Here is a 24,902-nt window from a genome sequence, read left to right on the forward strand (position 1 = left end):
TCTCTAAATCATCTTCATCATATCATTAAAACATTTGTCCAGGTATTCAAGTACTTGGGAGTTCTCTAAATCTTCATCATCATATCATTAAAACATTGGTCCAGGTATTTAAGTACTTGGGAGTTCTCTAAATCTTCTTCATCATATCATTAAAACATTGGTCCAGGTATTTAAGTACCTGAGAGTTCTCTACTTCATCATATCATTAAAACATTGGTCCAGGTATTTAAGTACTTGAGTTCTCTACTTCATCATATCATTAAAACATTGGTCCAGGTATTTAAGTACTTGAGAGTTCTCTACTTCATCATATCATTAAATCATTTTCATTGGTTGTGGTATTCGAGATGCTTCTTCAGTTGTAAATTCGGAGATAAAAGAATAACTCAGTATGGTAACCATTTCCTTGTCGTCAGTAGTGTATAATGCTCGTTTCGTAAAGGTCCAATTATTTCTTTTATTGTCTTCCTTTGTCTTATATATTTGAAGAATTAGTACCATGCTGGGGTATATTATCTCTTGTTACAGGTGTACCATACTGGTGTATATTATCTATTTACAGGTGTACCTTGCTGGGGTACAGTCTTTCTTGTTACAGGTGCACCATGCTTGGGGGTACAATGTCTCAGTTACAGGTGCACCATGCTTGGGGGAACAAGCTCTCTTGTTACAAGTGTACCTTGCCGGGGTACAGTCTCTCTTGTTACAAGTGTACCAAGCTGGGGTAGAGTCTTTCTTCTTACAAATGCACCATGTTGTGAGGTACAGTCTCTCTTCTTACAGGTGCACCATACTGGGGTAAAGTTTCTCTTCTTACAAGTGTAACATGCTTCGATACAGTCTCTCTTGCTAAAAGTGTACCGTGCTGGGGTACAGTCTCTTGTTATAGGTGTGCACCATGCTGGGGGGACACCTCTCTTCTTATAGATGCACCATACTTGGTTGACACCTCCCTTCTTACAGGTGCACCATGCTGGGGTGACATTTCTCTTCTTACAGATGCACCATGCTGGGTGACACCTCCCTTCTTACAGGTGCACCATGCTGGGGTGACATTTCTCTTCTTACAGATGCACCATGCTGGATGACACCTCCCTTCTTACAGGTGCACCATGCTGGGGTGACATTTCTCTTCTTACAGATGCACCATGCTGGGTGACACCTCCCTTCTTACAGATGCACAATGCTGGGGTGACATTTCTCTTCTTACAGATGCACCATGCTGGGTGACACCTCTCTTCTTACAGATGCACAATGCTGGGGTGACATTTCTCTTCTTACAGATGCACCATGCTGGGTGACACCTCTCTTCTTACAGATGCACCATGCTGGGGTGACACATCTCTTCTTACAGATGCACCACGCTGGGTGACACCTCCCTTCTTACAGATGCACCATGCTGGGGTGACACCTCTCTTCTTACAGATGCACCATGCTGGGGTGACACCTCTCTTCTTACAGATGCACCACGCTGGGTGACACCTCCCTTCTTACAGATGCACCATGCTGAGGTGACACCTCTCTTCTTACAGATGCATCATGCTGGGTGACACCTCCCTTCTTACAGATGCACCATGCTGGGTGACACCTCCCTTCTTACAGATGCACCATGCTGGGTGACACCTCCCTTCATACAGATGCACCATGCTGGGTGACATCTCCCTTCATACAGATGCACCAAGCTGGGGTGACTCCTTCCTTCTTACAGATGCACCATGCTGGGGTGACACCTCCCTTCTTACAGATGCACCATGCTGGGTGACACCTCTCTTCTTACAGATGCACCATGCTGGGGTGACACCTCCCTTCTTACAGATGCACCATGCTGGGTGACACCTCCCTTCTCACAGATGCACCATGCGGTGACACCTTCCTTCTTACAGATGCACCATGCTGGGGTGACACCTTCCTTCTTACAGATGCACCATGATGGAGGGACACCTCCCTTCTTACAGATGCACCATGCTGGGTGACACCTCCCTTCTTACAGATGCACCATGCTGGGTGACACCTCCCTTCATACAGATGCACCATGCTGGGGTGACACCTCTCTTCTTACAGATGCACCATGCTGGGTGACACCTCCCTTCTTACAGATGCACCATGCTGGGTGACACCTCCCTTCTTACAGATGCACCATGCTGGGTGACACCTCCCTTCTTACAGATGCACCATGCTGGGTGACACCTCCCTTCTTACAGAAGCACCATGCTGGGTGACACCTTCCTTCTTACAGATGCACCATGCTGGGGTGACACCTTCCTTCTTACAGATGCACCATGCTGGGTGACACCCTTCTTACAGATGCACCATGCTGGGGTGACACCTCTCTTCTTACAGATGCACCATGCTGGGTGACACCTCTCTTCTTACAGATGCACCATGCTGGGGTGACACCTCTCTTCTTACAGATGCACCATGCTGGGTGACACCTCCCTTCTTAGAGATGCACCATGCTGGGTGACACCTCCCTTCTTAGAGATGCACCATCCTGGGTGACAACTCTCTTCTTACAGATGCACCATGCTGGGTGACACCTCTCTTCTTCCAGATGCACCATGCGGGGGTGACACCTCCCTTCTTACAGATGCACCATGCTGGGTGACACCTTCCTCCTCACAGATGCACCATGCTGGGGTGACACCTTCCTTCCTACAGATGCACCATGCTGGGGTGACACCTCTCTTCTTACAGATGCACCATGCTTGGTGACACCTCCCTTCTTAGAGATGCACCATGCTGGGTGACACCTCCCTTCTTAGAGATGCACCATCCTGGGTGACAACTCTCTTCTTACAGAAGCACCATGCTGGGTGACACCTCTCTTCTTCCAGATGCACCAAGCGGGGGTGACACCTCCCTTCTTACAGATGCATCATGCTGGGTGACACCTTCCTTCTTACAGATGCACCATGCTGGGGTGACACCTTCCTTCTTACAGATGCACCATGCTGGGGTGACACCTTCCTTCTTACAGATGCACCATGCTGGGTGAAACCTTCCTTCTTACAGATGCACCATGCTGGGGTGACACCTCCCTTCTTAGAGATGCACCATTCTGGGTGACAACTCTCTTCTTACAGATGCACCATGCTGGGTGACACCTCTCTTCTTCCAGATGCACCATGCGGGGGTGACACCTCCCTTCTTAGAGATGCACCATGCTGGGTGACACCTCCCTTCTTACAGATGCACCATGCTGGGTGACACCTTCCTCCTCACAGATGCACCATGCTGGGGTGACACCTTCCTTCTTACAGATGCACCATGCTGGGGTGACACCTCTCTTCTTACAGATGCACCATGCTTGGTGACACCTCCCTTCTTAGAGATGCACCATGCTAGGGTGACACCTCTCTTCGTACAGGTGAACCATGCTAGGGTGACACTCTCTTCGTACAGGTGAACCACGCTAGGGTGACACCTCTCTTCGTACAGGTGAACCATGCTAGGGTGACACCTCCCTCCGTACAGGTGAAGCATGCTAGGGTGACACCTTTCTTCGCCAAGGTGAACCATGCTAGGGTGACACCTCTCTTCGTACAGGTGAAACATGCTAGGGTGACACCTCTCTTCGTACAGGTGAACCATGCTAGGGTGACACTTTTCTTCGCCAAGGTGAACCATGCTAGGGTGACACCTATCTTCGTAAAGGTGCACCATGCTAGGGTGACACCTCTCTTCGTACAGGTGAACCATGCTAGGGTGACACCTATCTTCGTAAAGGTGCACCATGCTAGGGTGACACCTCTCTTCGTACAGTTGAAACATGCTAGGGTGACACCTCTCTTCGTACAGGTGAGCCACGCTAGGGTGACACCTCTCTTCGTACAGTTGAACCATGCTAGGGTGACACCTCTCTTCTTACAGGTGAGCCACGCTAGGGTGACACCTCTCTTCGTACAGGTGAACCATGCTAGGGTGACACCTCTCTTCGTAAAGGTGCACCATGCTAGGGTGACACCTCTCTTCGTACAGATGAACCATGCTAGGGTGACACCTCTCTTCGTACAGGTGAACCATGCTAAGGTGACACCTCCCCACAGGTGAACCATGCTAGGGTGACACCTCTCTTCGTACAGGTGAAACATGCTAGGGTGACACCTCTCTTCGTACAGGTGAACCATGCTAGGGTGACACCTCTCTTCGTAAAGGTGCACCATGCTAGTGTGACACCTCTCTTCGTACAGTTGAAACATGCTAGGGTGACCCTCTCTTCGTACAGGTGAACCATGCTAGGGTGACACCTCTCTTCGTACAGGTGAAGCATGCTAGGGTGACACCTCTCTTCGTAAAGGTGAGCCACGCTAGGGTGACGCCTCGCTTCGTACAGGTGAACCACGCTAGAGTAACACCTCTCTTCGTACAGGTGAACCATGCTAAGGTGATACCTCACTACAGGTGAACCATGCTAGAGTGACACCTCTTCGTACAGATGAACCATGCTCGGGTGACACCTCTCTTCGTACAGGTGAACCATGCTAGAGTGACACCTCTTCGTACAGGTGAACCATGCTCGGGTGAAACCTCTCTTCGTACAGGTGAACCATGCAAGGGTAACACCTCTCTTCGTACAGGTGAACCATGCTAGGGTGACACCTCTCTTCGTACAGGTGAACCATGCTAGGGTGACACCTCTCTTCGCACAGGTGAACCATGCTAGGGTGACACTTCTCCATACAGGTGAAACATGCTAGGGTGACCCTCTCTCCGTACAGGTGAACCACGCTAGGGTGACACCTCTTCGTACAGTTGAAACATGCTAGGGTGACATCTCTCTTCGTACAGGTGAGCCACGCTAGGGTGACACCTCTCTTCGTACAGGTGAACCATGCTAGGGTGACACCTCTCTTCGTACTGGTGAACCATGCTAGGGTGACACCTCTCTTCGTACAGGTGAGCCATGCTAGGGTGACACCTCTCTTCGTACAGGTGAAACATGCTAGGGTGACACCTCTCTTCGTAAAGGTGCACCATGCTAGGGTGACACCTCTTTTCGTACAGGTGAGCCACGCTAGGGTGACACCTCTCTTCGTACAGGTGAACCATGCTAGGGTGACACCTCTCTTCGTACAGGTGAACCATGCTAAGGTGACACCTCCCTACAGGTGAACCATGCTAGGGTGACACCTCTCTTCGTACAGGTGAACCATGCTAGGGTGACACCTCTCTTCGTACAGGTGAAACATGCTAGGGTGACACCTCTCTTCGTACAAGTGAATCATGCTAGGGTGACACCTCTCTTCGTAAAGGTGCACCATGCTAGGGTGACACCTCTCTTCGTACAGGTGAACCATGCTAGGGTGACACCTCTCTTCGTACAGGTGAACCATGCTAAGGTGACACCTCTCTTCGTACAGGTGAAACATGCTAGGGTGACACCTCTCTTCGTACAGGTGAACCATGCTAGGGTGACACCTCTCTTCGTAAAGGTGCACCATGCTAGGGTGACACCTCTCTTCGTACAGTTGAAACATGCTAGGGTGACCCTCTCTTCGTACAGGTGAGCCACGCTAGGGTGACACCTCTCTTCGTACAGGTGAGCCACGCTAGGGTGACACCTCTGTTTGTACAGTTGAAACATGCTAGGGTGACACCTCTCTTCGTACAGGTGAGCCACGCTAGGGTGACACCTCTCTTCGTACAGGTGAAGCATGCTAGGGTGACACCTCTCTTCGTACAGGTGAGCCACGCTAGGGTGACGCCTCTCTTCGTATAGGTGAACCACGCTAGGGTAACACCTCTCTTCGTACAGGTGAACCATGCTAAGGTGACACCTCCCTACAGGTGAACCATGCTAGGGTGACACTTCTCCATACAGGTGAACCATGCTAAGGTGATACCTCCCTACAGGTGAACCATGCTAGAGTGACACCTCTTCGTACAGGTGCACCATGCTAGGGTGACACCTCTCTTCGTACAGGTGAACCACGCTAAGGTGAAACCTCTCTTCCTACAGGTAAACCAAGCTAGGGTGATACCTCTAATCGTACAGGTGAACCACGCTAGGGTGACACCTCTCTTCGTAAATGCTGGAGTGCAATATGTTTTAATGCTGGTTTACGTTGTTTTGTTGTTTTCAGTGCCCGATACAGTGGCGAAATGCGTCTTACACTTGCAGGTGTACGTGGCACTGTCGGGTGTTATTATAGCAATTACCTGATAATAGCGGTTGTTTCTTTTGGCAGATGATTTACTTGGTACTGAGTTTTTGTCCTGTAGAGAATGTTGTTGTGGCAGGTGAGCTACTTGGGAATGAAGGTTGTTTTCGTAGGTGAAAGTACCTGGTACTGATGGTTACGGTTGAGGCAGAAGAGGTTCCTGGTACTGATGACTGCTGTTGTGGTAGGTGAGGTACTTGGCACTGATGGTTGTTGTTGTTGTTGTGGCAGATGAGGTACTTGGTACTGATGGTTGTTGTTGTGGCAGGTTAGGTACCTGGTACTGATGGTTATAGTTGTGGCAGATAACGTACCTGGTACTGATGATTGCTGTTGTGGCAGATGACGTACCTGGCACTGATGATTGTTGTTGTGGCAGGTTAGGTACCTGGTACTGATGGTTATAGTTGTGGCAGATAACGTACCTGGTACTGATGATTGCTGTTGTGGCAGATGACGTACCTGGCACTGATGATTGTTGTTGTGGCAGGTTAGGTACCTGGTACTGATGGTTATAGTTGTGGCAGATAACGTACCTGGTACTGATGATTGCTGTTGTGGCAGATGACGTACCTGGCACTGATGATTGTTGTTGTGGCAGATGACGTACCTGGTACTGATGGATGTTGTTGTGGGAGATGAGGTACCTGGTACTGATGATTGCTGTTGTGGCAGATGAGGTACTTGGTACTGATGGTTGTTGTTGTGGCAGGTTAGGTACCTGGTACTGATGGTTATAGTTGTGGCAGATAACGTACCTGGTACTGATGATTGCTGTTGTGGCAGATGACGTACCTGGCACTGATGGTTGTTGTTGTGGCAGATGACGTACCTGGTACTGATGGATGTTGTGGCAGATGAGGTACCTGGTACTGATGATTGTTGTTGTGGCAGATGACGTACCTGGTACTGATGGATGTTGTTGTGGGAGATGAGGTACCTGGTACTGAAGGTTGTTTTGTGGCAGATGAGTACCTGGTACTGATGATTGCTGTTGTGGCAGATGACGTGCCTAGTACTGATGGATGTTATTGTGACAGATGAGGTACCTGGCACTGATGGTTGTTGTTGTGACAGATGAGGTACCTGGTACTGATGGTTGTTGTAGCAGATGAGGTACCTGGTATTGATGGTTGTTGTTGTGCCAGATGAGGTACCTGATGCTGATGGTTGTTGTACCAGATGAGGTACCTGGTACTGACGGTTGTTGTGGCAGATGAGGTACCTGGTATTGATGGTTGTTGTGGCAGATGAGGTACCTGGTACTGATGGTTGTTGTTGTGGCAGATGAGGTAACTGGCTGATGGTTGTTGTTGTGGCAGATGAGGTACCTGGTACTGATGGCTGTTTTGTGGTAGGTGAAGTACTTGGTGCTGACGGTTGTTGTAGCAGATTATGTACCTGGTATTGATGTTTGTTTTGTGGCAGATGAGGTACCTGGTACTGATTGTTGTCGTGGCAGGTGAAGTACCCGGTACTGGCGGTTGTTGTTGTGGCAGATGAGGTAACTAGTTTAGACAGTTGTTTTGTGGCAGGTGAGGTTCCTGGCACTGATGGTTGTTTTGGCAGATGAGGTACCTGGTACTGATGGTTGATGTGGCAGGTGAGGTACCTGGTACTGACGGTTGTTTTGTGGCAGGTGAGGTAACTGGTACTGATGGTTGTTGTTGTGGCAGGTGAGGTAACTGGTACTGATGGTTGTTGTTGTGGCAGGTGAAGTACCAGGTACTCATGACCGTTCTTTTGGCAGGTGAGGTACCTGGTACTGCTGGTTGTTGTGGCAGATAAGGTACCTGGTACTGATGGTTGTTGTTGTGGCAGATGAGGTACCTGGTAATGATTATTGTTGTGGAAGGTGAAGTACCTAATACTGGTACTTGTTGTGGCACGAGAGGTACCTGGTACTGATGGTTGTTGTTGTGGGGTATAAGGTAATCGGTACTGATGATTGTTGTTGTGGCAGGAGTGTACCTATTACTGATGGTTGTTGTTGTGGCAGATGAGGTACCTGGTACTGATGATTGTTGTTGTGGCAGGTGAAGTATCTGGTACTGATAGTTCTTGTTGTGGCAGGTGAGGTACCCGGTACTGATGAGTTGTCGAGGCAGGTGTGTACCTGGTACCGATGGTTGTTGTTGTGGCGGATGAGGTACCTGGTTCTGAAAGTTGTTGTTGGTGCAGGTGAGGTACCTGATACCGATGGTTGTTGTTGAGGCACATGAGGTACCCGGTACAAATAGTTGTTGTTTTGGCAGGTGAGGTGCCTGGCACTGATGGTTGTTGTTGTGGCAGATGAGGTACCTGGTACTGATGGTTGTTGTTGTATCAGATGAGGTACCTGGTACTGATGGTTGTTGTTGTGGCAGATGAGGTACCTGATACTGATGGTTGTTGTTGTATCAGATGAGGTACCTGATACTGATGGTTGTTGTCGTGGCAGATGAGGTACCTGGTACTGATGCTTGTTGTGGCAGATGAGGTACCTGGTTCTGACGGTTGTTGTTGTGACAGATGAGGTACCTGGTTCTGATGGTTGTTGTTGTGACAGATGAGGTACCTGGTACTGATGGTTGTTGTTGTGGCAGATGAGGTACCTGATACTGATGGTTGTTGTCGTGGCAGATGAGGTACCTGGTACTGATGCTTGTTGTGGCAGATGAGGTACCTGGTACTGATGGTTGTTGTTGTGGCAGATGAGGTACCTGGTACCGACAGTTGCTGCTGTGGCAGATGAGGTACCTGGTACTGATGGTTGTTGTTGTGGGAGATGAGGTACCTGGTACTGATGGTTGTTGTCGTGGCAGATGAGGTACCTGGTATGATGGTTGTTGTTATAGTAGATGAGATATCTGGTACTGATTGTTGTTGATGTGGCAGATTAGGTACCTGGTACTGATGGTTGTTGTTGTGGCAGATGAGGTACCTGGTACTGATGGTTGTTGTTGTGGCAGATGAGGTACCTGGTACAGATAGTTGTTGTGGCAGGTGAGGTACCTGGAACTGATGGTGGTTGTTGCTGCGATAGATGAGGTACTTGATACTGATGATGGTTGTTGTGGAAGATGAGATACCTCATACTGATGGTTGTTGTATCAGATGTGGTACCTGATACTGATGGTTGTTGTCGTGGCAGATGAGGTACCTGGTACTGATGCTTGTTGTGGCAGATGAGGTACCTGGTTCTGATGGTTGTTGTCGTGGCAGATGAGGTACCTGGTACCGACGGTTGCTGCTGTGGCAGATGAGGTACCTGGTACTGATGGTTGTTTTATCAGATGAGGTACCTGGTACTGATGGTTGTTGTTGTGGCAGATGAGTTACCTGGTACTGATGGTTGTTGTTGTGGCAGATGAGTTATCTGATACTGATGGTTGTTGTTGTGGCAGATGAGGTACCTGGTACTGATGGTTGTTGTTGTGGCAGATGAGTTACCTGATACTGATGGTTGTTGTGGCAGATGAGGTACCTGGTACTGATGGTTGTTGTTTCAGATGAGGTACCTGGTACTGACGGTTGCTGCTCTGGCAGATGAGGTACTTGGTAATGATGGTTGTTGTTGTATCAGATGAGGTTCCTTGTACTGATGGTTGTTGTTGTGGCAGATGAGGTACCTGGTACTGATGGTTGTTGTTGTGGCAAATGAGGTACCTGGTACTGATGGTTGTTGTTGTATCAGATGAGGTACCTGGTACTGATGGTTGTTGTTGTAGCAGATGAGGTACCTGGTACTGATGGCTGTTGTTGTGGCAGATGAGGTACCTGGTATGATGGTTGTTGTATCAGATGAGGTACCTGGTACTGATGGTTGTTGTTGTGGCAGATGAGGTACCTGGTACTGATGGATGTTGTTGTGGCAGATGAGGTACCTAGTGCTAGAGGACTCTGTCGTGGACACTGTGGAGGGACCCGTGGCTACAGAAGGCTACATGACCTTGGGTCAGCGCCTGGGGCACACATGGAATGGCCTTATCATTTCCAAGACCACCATCCGGAGGCTGGGAGCTGGTGCCTTTAATCTGACTCATGAGGTAAGATCCATTTACTTCCCCATGGTTTTACTTTACACCTTCATTATAGAAGGTCTTCTATATTGGAACACGTTTAGTCTTTGTGTATGATTGCGTCAGAGTAAACATGATCATAATGATGTAAACAGAGTTTCAGTCGAGTATACAATAGTAAACATTATCATTATGATGTTAAACAGTTTCAGTCGAGTAAACAATAGTAAACATCATCATTACAATATTAAAGTTTCAGTTGAGTAAACAACAGTGAACATTATCATTATGATGTTAAACAGAGTTTCAGTTGAGTAAACAATAGTAAACATCATAATTATGTCAAATGAGGTTCAGTTGAGCACACAAAAATAAGCATTATCATTATGATGGTAAACAGAGTTTCAGTCGAGTAAACAATAGTAAACATCATCATTATGATGTTAAACTGAGGTTCAGTTGAGTAAACAATAGTAAACATTATCATTATGATGTTAAAGTTTCAGTCAAGCAAACAATAGCAAACATCATTACTATGATGTTAAACTAAGGTTCAGTTGAGTAAATAAAAGTTTGCATTATCATTATGATGTTAAACAGGGGTTCAGTCAAGTAAACAAGAGTAAACATCACTATGATGTCTAACTGAGGTTCAGTTGAGTAAACAATAGTAAACATTATCATTATGATGTTAAACAGAGTTTCAGTTGAGTAAACAATAGTAAACATCATCATCATGAAGGTAAACAGAGGTTCAGTTGAGTAAACAAAAGTAAACATTATCATTACGATGCTAGTTTCAGTCGAGTGAACAATAGTAACCATTATCATTATGATCTTAAACAGTTTGTCGAGTAAACAATAGTAAATATCATCATGATGATGTTAAACTGAGGGTTAGTTGAATAAACAATAGTAAACATCATTACGATGTTATACAGTTTCAGTTGAGTTAACAATAGCAAACATTATCATCATGATGTTAAAAAGAGGTTCAGTTGAGTAAACAATAGTAAACATTATCATTATGATGTTAATCAGTTTCAGTTGGGTAAACAATTATAAACATTATCATTATGATGTTCAACAAAGGTTGAGTAAACAACAGTAAATGTTATCATTATGATGTCAAACTGAGGTGCAGTTGAGTAAAAAATAGTAAACATCATCATTATGATGTTAAACAATTTCAGTTGAGTAAACAATAGTAAGCATTATCATTATGGTGTTAAACTGAGGTTCAGTTGAGTAAACAATAGTAAACATTATCATTATGATGTTAAACAGTTTCAGTCGAGTAAACAATTATAAACATTATCATTATAATGTTAAACTGAGGTTAAGTTGAGTAAACAAAAGTAAACGTTATCATTATAATGTTAAACAGAGGTTCAGTCAAGTAAACAATAATAAACATTATCATTGTGATGTTAAACTGAGGGTCAGTTGAGTAAACAATAGTAAACCTCATCATAATGATGTTAAACACTTCCAGTTGAGTAAACAATAGTAACATTATGATGTTAAACTGAGGGTCAGTTGAGTAAACAAAATTAAACATTGTCATTATAGTGGTAAAAGAGTTTCAGTTGAGTAAACAACAGTAGACATCATTATTATGGTAAACTGAGGTACAGCTGAGTAAACAATAGTAAACATGATCATTTTGATGTTAAACAGTTTTAGTCGAGCAAACATCATTATGTTAAGTATAGTTTCAGTTGAGTAAACAATAGTGAATATCATCATTATGATGTTGAACTGAGGTTAAGTTGAGTAAACAAAAGTAAACATTATCATGAAGATGTTAACAGTTTCAGTTGAGTAAACAATAGTAAACATCATCATCATCATGTTGTAAAGAGGTTCAGTTGAGTAAACAAAAGTAAACATTATCATTATGATGTTAAAGAGTTTTAGTCGAATAAACAATAGTAAACATCATCGTTATAATGTTAAACAGTTTCATTCGAGTAAACAATAGTAAAAATTATCATTATGATGTTAAACTGAAGTTCGGTCGAGTAAACAATAGTAAACATTATCTTTTATGATGTTAAACAGTTTCAGTCGAGTGAACAATAGTAAGCATTATCATAAACAGATTTTCAGTCGAGTAACTAGTAGTAAATATCATCTTTATGATGTTAACTAACACTTCTCTATAATAAACACTAGTAAAACTAACACTTCGCTATAATAAACACTGTAGAACTATCACTTCCCTATAATAAACACTGTAAAACTAACACTTCCCTATAATAAACACTGTAAAACTAACATTTCCATACAATAAACACTGAAAAACTACCACTTTTCTATAATAAACACCGTAAAATTAACACCTGTGTAATACACTGTATAACTAACACTTCTCAGTAATACACTGTATAACTAACACTTCTCAGTAATACACTCTGAACAACTAACACCTCTGTGATACACTCTGTATAACTAACACTTCTCTGTAATACACTGTATAAGTAACACTTCTCTGTAATACACTGTATAACTAACACTTCTCTGTAATACACTGTATAAGTAACACTTCTCTGTAATACACTGTATAACTAACACTTCTCTGTAATACACTCTGTATAAGTAACACTTCACTGTAATACACTCTATAGCTAACACTTCTCTGTAATACACTCTGTATAACTAACACTTCTGTAACACACTCTGAATAACTAACACTTCTCTGTAATACACTCTGTATAACTAACACTTCTCTAATACACTCTGTATAACTAACACTTCTCTGCAATACACACTGTATAACTAACACTGAAATACACTCAGTGTAACTAACACTTCTCTGAAATATGCTCTATATAAGAAACACTTCTCTGTATACACTCTAACTAACACTTTTCTGTAACACACTCTGAATAACTAACACTTCTCTGTAATACACTCTGTATAACTAACACTTTTCTAATATACTGTGTATAACTAACTCTTTCTCTGTAATACACTCTGTATAACTAACACTTCTCTGTAATACACTCTGTATAACTACACTTTTCTGTTATACACTCTGTATAACTAACACTTTTCTGTAACACACTCTGTATGACTAACACTTTTCAGTTATACACTCTGTATAATTAACACTTCTCTGTAATACTCTCTATATAAGGAACACTTCACGGAAATACACTCTGTAACGAACACTTCTCTGTAATACACTCTGTAACTAACACTTCTCTGTAATACACTCTGTATAACTAACACTTTTCTAATAAACTCTGTATAACTAACACTTTCTTTGTAATACACTCTGTATAACTAACATTTCTCTACAATACACTCTATAACTAACACTTCTCTGTAATACACTTTGTATAACTAACACTTCTCTGTAATTAACTCTATAACTAACATTTCTCTGTAATACACTCTGTATAACTAACAATTCTCTGTAATACACTCTGTATAACTAACACTTCTCTGTAATACACTATAACTAACACTTCTCTAATACACTCTGTATAAATAACAATTCTCTGTAATACATTCTGTATAACTAACAATTCTCTGCCATACACTATAACTAACACTTCTCTGTAATACACTCTGTATAACTAACACATCTCTGTAATACACTCTATAACTAACACTTTTCTGTAATACACTCTGTATAACTAACACTTGTCTGTAATACACTCTGTATAACTAACACTTCTCGGTAATACACTCTGTATATCTAAAACCTCTCTGTAATACACACTGTATAACTAACACTTTTCTGTAATACACTCTGTATAACTAATACTTCTTTAATGTATAACTAATACTTCTCTAATACACGTTTAATAAGGTTACTATTAGTTTTGTACCAATAATAATGTTAGTTAGTTAGTTGGTTGGTTAGTGTGTCTACATCTCATGTGTATCATCGTGAACTATTGTGTCAAGTTAGGATGATAGGATGATCTATGCAATTTTATAAGGTACAAATACCCATTATAATGATAGAGGAATTCATCCCACTCACTCCTCTCCTTGTGCATCTAACCAGAGCCCCAACACCCATGTATCATCCTGCATCACCAAGTGATCAGCTATCGAAAATGTGTAAACACACACACAGAAATATACATTATTTTTACATGTTGAAGGTTCCGGTCACAGACAATAGTCCACATCAAGGCTGGATTTTAACTGAAATATCGAGAGGTTAATGAAAGGGAAAAAGAAGAGACAAGGAAAAGTATTTACTAATTTCCGAGGAAGTAAAAACCCCGTGTCTGAGGAATTAAGATTGAATGAGTGTGACCATCTCATTATGAGTATAGTTAATCAATCAAGATTGAATGAATGTGACCATCTCATTATGAGTATAGTTAATTAATCAAGTGTTAATCCAAGCACTAAATAGCTACTTAATGAGCTAATAATAGCCTAAGCTTTCATGAACATATAGCTTGCATCTTGCTAGTAACATGGCTTAAGCTATTGTGAAGATATAATAATGCATTTGACATTGAGAAACTTAATGAAATTACTCCTTGGATATAAGGTACCAATCTCTTTGTCTCCCCTTTACTGCAAGTCAACAGATAACCTTGGAAATAATGTCAAGTGTACGACAAATTAGTCACCAGATGACCTGACAAATAATGCCAGTAACTATTGACTTGATGACCTTGGAAATAATGCCAAGTTTAGAGGAAACTTAAGTTCATAAAAACTACATATATAGGCACTAATGTTTTAAGATGTTTTGTTTTTTGATAAATTCCATGACGAAGAATTTATGAAGTTTCAAACAGAGATAAAACCTTAAGCTATATATATATATATATAGATCATAGGGTGGGGGAGGGGGCGAAAATTCTGGGGGCCTTGAAGAATGTGTGGAAGTCAAGAACATTATCTCGGAAAGCAAAAATGGGTATGTTTGAAGGAATAGTGGTTCCAACAATGTTGTATGGTTGCGAGGCGTGGGCTATGGATAGAGTTGTGCGCAGGAGGATGGATGTGCTGGAAATGAGATGTTTGAGGACAATGTGTGGTGTGAGGTGGTTTGATCGAGTGAGTAACGTAAGGGTAAGAGAGATGTGTGGAAATAAAAAGAGCGTGGTTGAGAGAGCAGAAAAGGGTGTTTTGAAGTGGTTTGGGCACATGGAGAGGATGAGTGAGGAAAGATTGACCAAGAGGATATATGTGTCGGAGGTGGAGGGAACGAGGAGAAGAGCGAGACCAAATTGGAGGTGGAAAGATGGAGTGAAAAAGATTTTGTGTGATCAGGGCCTGAACATGCAGGAGAGTGAAAGGAGGGCAAGGAATAGAGTGAATTGGAGCGATGTGGTATACCGGGGTTGACGTGCTGTTAGTGGATTGAATCAAGGCATGTGAAGCGTCTGGGGTAAACCATGGAAAGCTGTGTAGGTATGTATATTTGCGTGTGTGGACGTATGTATATACATGTGTATGGGGGTGTGTTGGGCCATTTCTTTCGTCTGTTTCCTTGCGCTACCTCGCAAACGCGGGAGACAGCGACAAAGTATAAAAAAAAAAAAAAATATATATATATATATATATATATATATATATATATATAGTAAAGAATATATGGTGTGGGAGGAAAGTTGTTAGAAGCAGTGAAAAGTTTTTATCGAGGATGTAAGGCATGTGTACGTGTAGGAAGAGAGGAAAGTGATTGGTTCTCAGTGAATGTAGGTTTGTGGCAGGGGTGTGTGATGTCTCCATGGTTGTTTAATTTGTTTATGGATGGGGTTGTTAGGGAGGTAAATGCAAGAGTTTTGGAAAGAGGGGCAAGTATGAAGTCTGTTGGGGATGAGAGAGCTTGGGAAGTGAGTCAGTTGTTGTTCGCTGATGATACAGCGCTGGTGGCTGATTCATGTGAGAAACTGTAGAAGCTGGTGACTGAGTTTGGTAAAGTGTGTGGAAGAAGAAAGTTAAGAGTAAATGTGAATAAGAGCAAGGTTATTAGGTACAGTAGGGTTGAGGGTCAAGTAAATTGGGAGGTGAGTTTGAATGGAGAAAAACTGGAGGAAGTGAAGTGTTTTAGAAATCTGGGAGTGGATCTGGCAGCGGATGGAACCATGGAAGCAGAAGTGGATCATAGGGTGGGGGAGGGGGTGAAAATTCTGGGGGCCTTGAAGAATGTGTGGAAGTCGAGAACATTATCTCGGAAAGCAAAAATGGGTATGTTTGAAGGAATAGTGGTTCCAACAATGTTGTATGGTTGCAAGGCGTGGGCTATGGATAGAGTTGTGCGCAGGAGGATGGATGTGCTGGAAATGAGATGTTTGAGGACAATGTGTGGTGTGAGGTGGTTTGATCGAGTGAGTAACGTAAGGGTAAGAGAGATGTGTGGAAATAAAAAGAGCGTGGTTGAGAGAGCAGAAGAGGGTGTTTTGAAGTGGTTTGGGCACATGGAGAGAATGAGTGAGGAAAGATTGACCAAGAGGATATATGTGTCGGAGGTGGAGGGAACGAGGAGAAGAGCGAGACCAAATTGGAGGTGGAAAGATGGAGTGAAAAAGATTTTGTGTGATCGGGGCCTGAACATGCAGGAGGGTGAAAGGAGGGCAAGGAATAGAGTGAATTGGAGCGATGTGGTATACCGGGGTTGACGTGCTGTCAGTGGATTGAATCAAGGCATGTGAAGCGTCTGGGGTAAACCATGGAAAGCTGTGTAGGTATGTATATTTGCGTGTGTGGACGTATGTATATACATGTGTATGGGGGGGGGGGGTTGGGCCATTTCTTTCATCTGTTTCCTTGCGCTACCTCGCAAACGCGGGAGACAGCGACAAAGTATAAAAAAAAAAAAAAAAAATATAGTAAAAGCTTTGCGGAAGATGAAAGCCGGCAAGGCAGCAGGTTTGGATAGTATTGCAGTGGAATCTATTAAAAAAGGGGGTGACTGTATTGTTGACTGGTTGGTAAGGTTATTTAATGTATGTATGATTCATGGTGAGGTGCCTGAGGATTGGCGGAATGCTTGCATAATGCCATTGTAAAAAGGCAAAGGGGATAAGAGTGAGTGCTCAAATTACAGAGGTATAAGTTTGTTGAGTATTTCTGGTAAATTATATGGGAGGGTATTGATTGAGAGGGTGAAGGCATGTACAGAGCATCAGATTGGGAAGAGCAGTGTGGTTTCAGAAGTGGTAGAGGATGTGTGGATCAGGTGTTTGCTTTGAAGAATGTATGTGAGAAATACTTAGGAAAGCAAATGGATTTGTATGTAGCATTTATGGATCTGGAGAAGGAATATGATAGAGTTGATAGAGATGCTCTGTGGAAGTTATTAAGAATATATGGTGTGGGAGGCAAGTTGTTAGAAGCAGTGAAAAGTTTTTATCGAGGATGTAAGGCATGCGTACGTGTAGGAAGAGAGGAAAGTGATTGGTTCTCAGTGAATGTAGGTTTGCGGCAGGGGTGTGTGATGTCTCCATGGTTGTTTACTCTGTTTATGGATGGGGTTGTTAGGGAGGTGAATGCAAGAGTTTTGGAAAGAGGGGCAAGTATGAAGTCTGTTGGGGATGAAAGAGCTTGGGAAGTGAGTCAGTTGTTGTTCGCTGATGATACAGCGCTGGTGGCTGATTCATGTGAGAAACTGCAGAAGCTGGTGACTGAGTTTGGTAAAGTGTGTGAAAGAAGAAAGTTAAGAGTAAATGTGAATAAGAGCAAGGTTATTAGGTACAGTAGGGTTGAGGGTCAAGTCAATTGGGAGGTAAGTTTGAATGGAGAAAAACTGGAGGAAGTAAAGTGTTTTAGATATCTGGGAGTGGATCTGGCAGCGGATGGAACCATGGAAGCGGAAGTCAATCATAGGGTGGAGGAGGGGGCGAAAACCCTGGTAGCCTTGAAGAATGTGTGGAAGTCGAGAACATTATCTCGGAAAGCAAAAATGGCTTTGAGGGAATAGTGGTTCCAACAATGTTGTATGGTTGCGAGGCGTGGGCTATGGATAGAGTTGTGCGCAGGAGGGTGGATGTGCTGGAAATGAGATGTTTGAGGACAGTATGTAGGGTGAGGTGGTTTGATCGAGTAAGTAATGTATGGGTAAGAGAGATGTGTGGAAATAAAAAGAGTGTGGTTGAGAGAGCAGAAGAGGGTGTTTTGAAATGGTTTGGGCACATGGAGAGAATGAGTGAGGAAAGATTGACCAAGAGGATATATGTGTCGGAGGTGGAGGGAACGAGGAGAAGTGGGAGACCAAATTGGAGGTGGAAAGATGGAGTGAAAAAGATTTTGAGTGATCGGGGCCTGAACATGCAGGAGGGTGAAAGGCGGGCAAGGAATAGAGTGAATTGGATCGATGTGGTATACCGGGGTTGACGTGCTGTCAATGGATTGAATCAGGGCATGTGAAGCGTCTGGGGTAAACCATGGAAAGTTCTGTGGGGCCTGGATGTGTAGGGGGAGCTGTGATTTCGGGCATTATTGCATGACAGCTGGAGACAGACGGTGAGCGAATGGGGCCTTTGTTGTCTTTTCCTGACACTGCCTCGTGCACATGAGGGGGAGGGGATGTTATTCTGTGTGTGGCGGGGTGGCGATGGGGGTGAGTAGGGGCAGACAGTGTGAATTGTGTGCATGCGTGTATATGTGTGTGTCTGTGTGTGTATATATGTGTACGTTGGGATGTGTTGGTGTGTATGTTTGCGTGTGTGGACGTGTGTGTGTGTGCATGTGTGTGGGGGTGGGTTGGGCCATTTCTTTCGTCTGTTTCCTTGTGCTACCTCGCAGGCGCGGGAGACAGCGACATAGCAAAATATATATATATATATATATATATATATATATATATATATATATATATATATATATATATATATATATATCATAGTCTGTTGTTATTCTCTGGTAGGGAAGAGAGAGTGACGACACTTGTAAAGCCGATGTTACAAATTGTCGTCTGGGAACAGTGGGGACCGGAGCCATGACTGTGGCAGGAAACATTGCTGTTACCATCAAAGGCAACCACTTCCAAAGGCTTGAGAGTAAAGCCTTTAATGTAAGTCGCCTGAGTTTTTCTTCAAATTCCTATGCTAACTTATAGTAAATGCAATTTTCCTCAATAGTGTCAAGATATTCTCAAAGTAATATTGTGATGTGATAGTTCCATGTGCTGTAAGAGGAAGGTAATGTATTGCGCAAATATTCAGATTGATGTGAAGAATGAACTCAAGTTTGAAGAGAATGTAGCGTTGTCACTTGATGTGAATGCCCTTGAAGGACTCATCTGCCACAACCTAACATCCTTGGAGAAGAATACAGCATATCTGGACAAGATCCCCAACACTAGTGTCAGTCCCTTCCATATATCTTGTGGCAATCCTCAGGTACGTTAACAATTAGTATCTGTAACCACACCCTTGTTGACTGACCATAATGTTCATGAGTAACTATGTTGTTGGTGAGTGACTATATTGTTGGTGGGTGATCTTGGTGAGTGACTTAAATTGTTGGTGGGTGATCTTACTGAGTGACTATACTGTTGGTACGACTATATTGTTGGTGAGACTAAATTGTTGGAGGGTGATCTTGGTGAGTGACTATATTGTTGGTGAGTGACTATATTGTTGGTGAGTGACTGTACTGTTGGTAGTGACCATACTGTTAGTAATTACCATAATGTTGGTAGCAATCATACTGTTAGTGAGTGACTATATTGTTGGTGAGTGACTGTACTCTTGGCAGAGACCATACTGTTGGTAGTGACCATACTGTTGGTAGTAACCATACTGTTGGTAGTAACCATACTTTTGGATAGAGACCATACTGTTAGTGGAAACATACTGTTGGTAGTGACCATACTGGTGATAGTGACTATACTGTTGGTAGGGACTATACTGTTGATAGTGACTACTGTTAGTAGAACCATATTGTTGGTGAGTGACTATACTGTTGGTAGTGACAATAGTAACCATACTGTTGAGAGTAACCATACTATTGGTAGTGAAAGTAGTATCTACTCTGTTGGTAGTGACCATACTGTTGGTAGTGACAGAAGTAACTATACTGTTGAGAGTAACCATAGTGTAGGTAGTGATAGTAGTAACCACTCTGTTGGTAGTGATCATACTGTTGGTAACTATTTAGTTTGGTGGTTAATTGGAACGTTTGACGTATTTATTGTGGCTCATGGTGAGGTGTCTGAGAACTGGCTATTAATGTATGTTCATTATGCTTGTTGGGTGTTCCTGATGGGGCAGACTGGTGGTGATTGAGAGGATGAAGGAATGAACACAGCATCAGGTTGAGGAGGAGCTGTGTGGTTTCAGAAGTGGTAGAGGATGTGTGGATCAGCTGTTTGCTTTGAAGAATTTATGAGAAATGCTTAGAAAAACAGATGGATTTGTACGTGGTATTTATGGATCTAGAGAAGGCATATGATAGGGTTGATAGAAATGCTTTGTGGAAGGTATTAAGAGTATATGGTATGGGAGGTAAGCTGCTAGAAGCAGTGAAAAATTTCACCATGAGAGAAAGTGTGTTAAGTGTGCTGGGTGGAAAAGACGATGGCTAGTGTTTCCCACTGAAAATTGGTTTGTGGCAGGGGTGAGTGATGTCCCCATGGTTGTTTAATTTGCTTATGGATGGGGTGGTTAAGGAGGTAAATGCAAGAGTTTTGTAGAGAGGGGAGAGTATGTAGTTTGTTGTGGAAGAGAGGGCCTGGGAAGTGAGTTGATTGTTGTTCGCTGATAACACAGCACTGGTGGCTGATTCAAGTGAGATACTGTAAAAGTTTGTGGTTTGTGGGTGGGTGAGGAGAGGCTAAGGTTCTAGGCACATCAAAGAGTGTGTTAAAAGAGAGGTCACTGTCAGTGAGGGCAAAGATGGGTGGGCATAATTGCTGTGTTTTAAGGATATAAGGCACGTGATAAACAAGTATGGAAAAGGATGGATGAGATACATATGAAACGTTTGAGAACAATATATGCTGTAAGGAATGATCAAATAAGAAATGATCATCAGGTAAGAGAGAAGTGTGGCACTAAGAGAATGATTTATGAGAAAGGTGCAGAGGATTTGATGGAATGGTTTAGAAATATATCCAAAGATGACCAAAAGGGTATACAGAAGCGGAAGGAACAAGGAGAAAGCAGAAATTAAAGGGGAAGGATGGAGTGAGACACATCCTGAGTGGTTGGGGCCTGAACGTACAGGAGGGTAAGAGGCATGCAAGGTAGACTGAATTGGAGCAATGTGGTATACCAGGGTCGACATGCTGCCAGTGGACTGAACCAGGGAATGTGAAGCATCTAGGGTAAACCATAGAAAGATCTGTGGGGCCTGGATGTGGATAGAGAGCTGTGGTTTCAGTGCTAAAATGTGGATGAGCAAATGAGATCATTTCTTACTCTGTTCATGGTGCTACCTCACTAACGCAGGAAACAGTGAACACCTGAGAAAGAACTATATATTTGATATATAATTCCCCAAGTTCTTCCTTCCTATAAAGATTCCTGATGTTATGTCTCTCCAGCAGCTCCAAAGCTGCACTACTTCTCACAGGAGGGAAATGAGGGATTCTTTCGCAGCAGGAAGTTCTTTGGCGAGGCAATCTATACTCCCTATGATAAAGCCGCGCCAAAGTTAACTTTTCACAGTTGCAGAACTTCTGATTGTATTAGAATTATACATTCAGATATTCTGATTATCTTACAATTATAAAACTTCTGATTATATTACAATTATACAGCTAGATGTTCCAATTGTATTACAAATATAGCGCCACTGATTATACGCAGTTATAGGGCTAGAACTTCGAACTGTATCAAAATTGTAAAATTGTCATTGTATTATAATCAAGTATTATAATCACAGAGCTAGAACTCCAATTTGTATTACAATCACAGAGCTTCTGATTATATCAAAATTATAGAGCTTGTTAGTATAACAATTACAGAGCTAGAGCTTCTGATTGTATCACAATCACAAAGCCAAAGCTTCTGATTGTATAAACATTATACAGCTAGAACTTCTGATTGCATTACAATCATAGAGCAAATGTTTCTAATTGTACCATAATTACAATTCTACAGCTTCTGATTATATAACAATTATAGAGCTAGAGCTTCTGAATCAATTGTAGAGCTTCAGACTGTATTACAATTAGAAAGCTAAGCTTCTAACTGTATCACAAGTATAGAGCCAGAGCTTCTGACTGTATCACAACTATAGAGCTAGAGCTTTTGATTGTATCACAGTTCTATATAGAGCCAGAGCTCCTGATTTTATGAGTCATAGAGCTAGAGCTTCTAACTGTATCAAATTGTAGAGCTGATTGCATACAGTAGTAGTTATTCTGCCAATATTGAAATCTTAGAGCTTCTGACCATATGAAAATTATAGACCTAGAGCTTTTGCTTGTATTATGACTAGAGCTTTAAATTAAATGATTATTGGAGAGCTTCTGATTGTTTCATAATTGTTTTTATTGCATTCTAAATGCAAAGATTCCAACTGTCTCATGACTATAAAGCTTCTGATTGTACCACAATTATAGAGTTCCTGATTGTATTCAAATAATAGAATTACAGCTTCTGATTTTTTCAATCTTAGAGTTCCGGAATTTATCACAACTCTAAAGCTAGAGCTTCAGATTTTATCACAGTTGTAGAGCTTGTAAATGTATCATAATTGAAGAACTTTTATATTACATCTGTAGAGTTTTGAGTGCAACAGAATTGAAGAACTTCAGATTGTAAAAATTGTAGAACTGATTGTAACAGAATTATTAGGCTTTTGATTATATCTAAGTTGTAGAGATTCTGATGGTACCACAATTGTATAAAACTGTAGAAGATTGTATAAAACTGTAAGACTGATTGTATCAGAATTATAGGGCTCCTTCCTGTATTGTAATTGTAGAAATTCTGATTGTACCATAAATGTAGAGCTTTTGATTATATTAAAATTGTAGAACTGATTGTATCAGAATTATAGAGCTTTTGACTGTATTTCAATTGTAGTGCCTGAATGTACCACAATTGTAGAGCTTCTGCTCGTAAATTGTAGAACTGACTGTATCAAAATTATAGGGTGTCCAATTGTATCTTAATTGTAAATTCTGACTGTACCACAATTATTGAGCTTGTGACTGTATCAAAACTGTACAACAGATTGTATCAGAATTATAGCTTTTCATAGTATTTCCATTATATAGCTTAAGTGTACCACAACTGTAGTTTCTGATTGCATTAAAACGGTAAAACTTATTGTATTAAATATAGAGCTTCTGACCTTATTATAGTGGTAGAACTATCAGAATTGTAGTGCCTCTGATTGTATTACAGTTATAGAGCTTCTGATTGTATCATAGTTAAAGAGCTTCTATTTGTATCATGATTTTCATGCTTCTGATTGTATCATGATCTTTAATGCTTTTGACAGTATCATGATTTTAATGCCTTTGATTGTATCATTTCAAATGCTTCTAACTGTATCATGATTCTAAAGTTTCTGACTGTATCATGATTCTAAAGCTTCTTATTGTATCACGATTTTAATGTGCTTCTGATTGTATCATGATTCGAAAGTTTCTGACTGTATTATGATTCTAAAGCTTCTTATTGTATCATGATTTTAATGCTTCTGACTGTATCATGAATTAATGCCTCTGATTGTATCATGATTCTAAAGTTTTCAATTGTATCATGATGCTAAAGCTTCTGGTTGTATCATGATTTTAATGCTTCTGGCTGTATCATGAATTAATTCCTCTGATTGTATCATGATTCTAAAGTTTCTGATTGTATCATGATGCTAAAGGTTGTATCATAATTTTAATACTTCTGATTGCATCATGATTTTCATGCTACAATTGTATCATGGTTTTAGGGCTTCTGATTGTATTATGATTTTAGGGTTTCTGATTGCATCATAATCATACCAACTGCATCATTATTGTATCATAATGCCAGAACTTCTGAGTATATCATAACTATAGAGTTTCTGATTGGATCATAATTGCAAAGCTTCTGATAGTATGAAAATTCTCTCTTCTGTTGTAGGTGTTTATGGTGGTGAGTGCAGCCAAGCCAGAAGAAGTGAATGTCACCAGTAAAGCCACTTGGGTCTTGCTGGCCATACTGCTGTTCCTTGTGGTTGCAGCACTGCTTTACTGCTATGGTCTTAGCCAAAGAAAATGCCAGTACAGGAAGGGTAATACCTTCCATTTTTTTAATGGCCTCATGTCTTCAGAAGAACGGCTGTGCACTGGTCCAGAGGTGAATGCAATGAACGAAGTGTCTGTAGAGGGACTGTCAAATCCACTTTACGAGAGAAGAGAACCCACATCTTCTCTCTAATCATTATATACAATCTATGGCTTCCAGGCTTTCTCTTGCGCTTCTTAAAAGCACTTAAGATCACATTGAACAACATATCAATATCTACAGTAAAACTGTATTTATAATAGTAAAGACGTTGAAAACAATGAAAATACCAAGTCTTGATAATACTCATCTGAGAATAATGACTGAAAATATTAGATCTTGATAACACTTATCTCATAATAATAACACAAAATGTCAGGTCTTGATAACACTCATCTGAGAATAATGATTGAAAATGTTAGGTCTTGATAACACTCAACTGATAATAACAGCACAAAATGTCTTGGTCCTGATAACACTCATCTGCAAACAATGACTGAAAATGTCAGGCCTTGATAACACTCATCTGAGAATAATGATTGAAAATGTCAGGTCTTGATAACACTCATCTGATAATAACGACACAAAAT

The 24,902-nt window shown here is 41.9% G+C and overlaps 1 protein-coding gene across 1 annotated transcript in view; it reads left to right on the plus strand.

The window, feature by feature from the left end:
• LOC139752972 (uncharacterized) overlaps positions 1 to 24,599 on the plus strand; it is a 33,221-nt gene extending 8,622 nt beyond the window's left edge. The window contains exons 4-7 of the mRNA XM_071669124.1: positions 10,019 to 10,189; positions 19,017 to 19,163; positions 19,315 to 19,491; positions 24,169 to 24,599. Coding sequence (XP_071525225.1) covers positions 10,019 to 10,189; positions 19,017 to 19,163; positions 19,315 to 19,491; positions 24,169 to 24,465 — 792 coding nt within the window. The 3' untranslated portion in view covers positions 24,466 to 24,599. The remainder of the gene's footprint in view (positions 1 to 10,018; positions 10,190 to 19,016; positions 19,164 to 19,314; positions 19,492 to 24,168) is intronic.
• Positions 24,600 to 24,902: the final 303 nt, after the last annotated feature.

This window comes from Panulirus ornatus, chromosome 13 (assembly GCF_036320965.1).
Source record: "Panulirus ornatus isolate Po-2019 chromosome 13, ASM3632096v1, whole genome shotgun sequence".
Classification (NCBI taxonomy): Eukaryota; Metazoa; Arthropoda; class Malacostraca; order Decapoda; family Palinuridae; genus Panulirus; species Panulirus ornatus.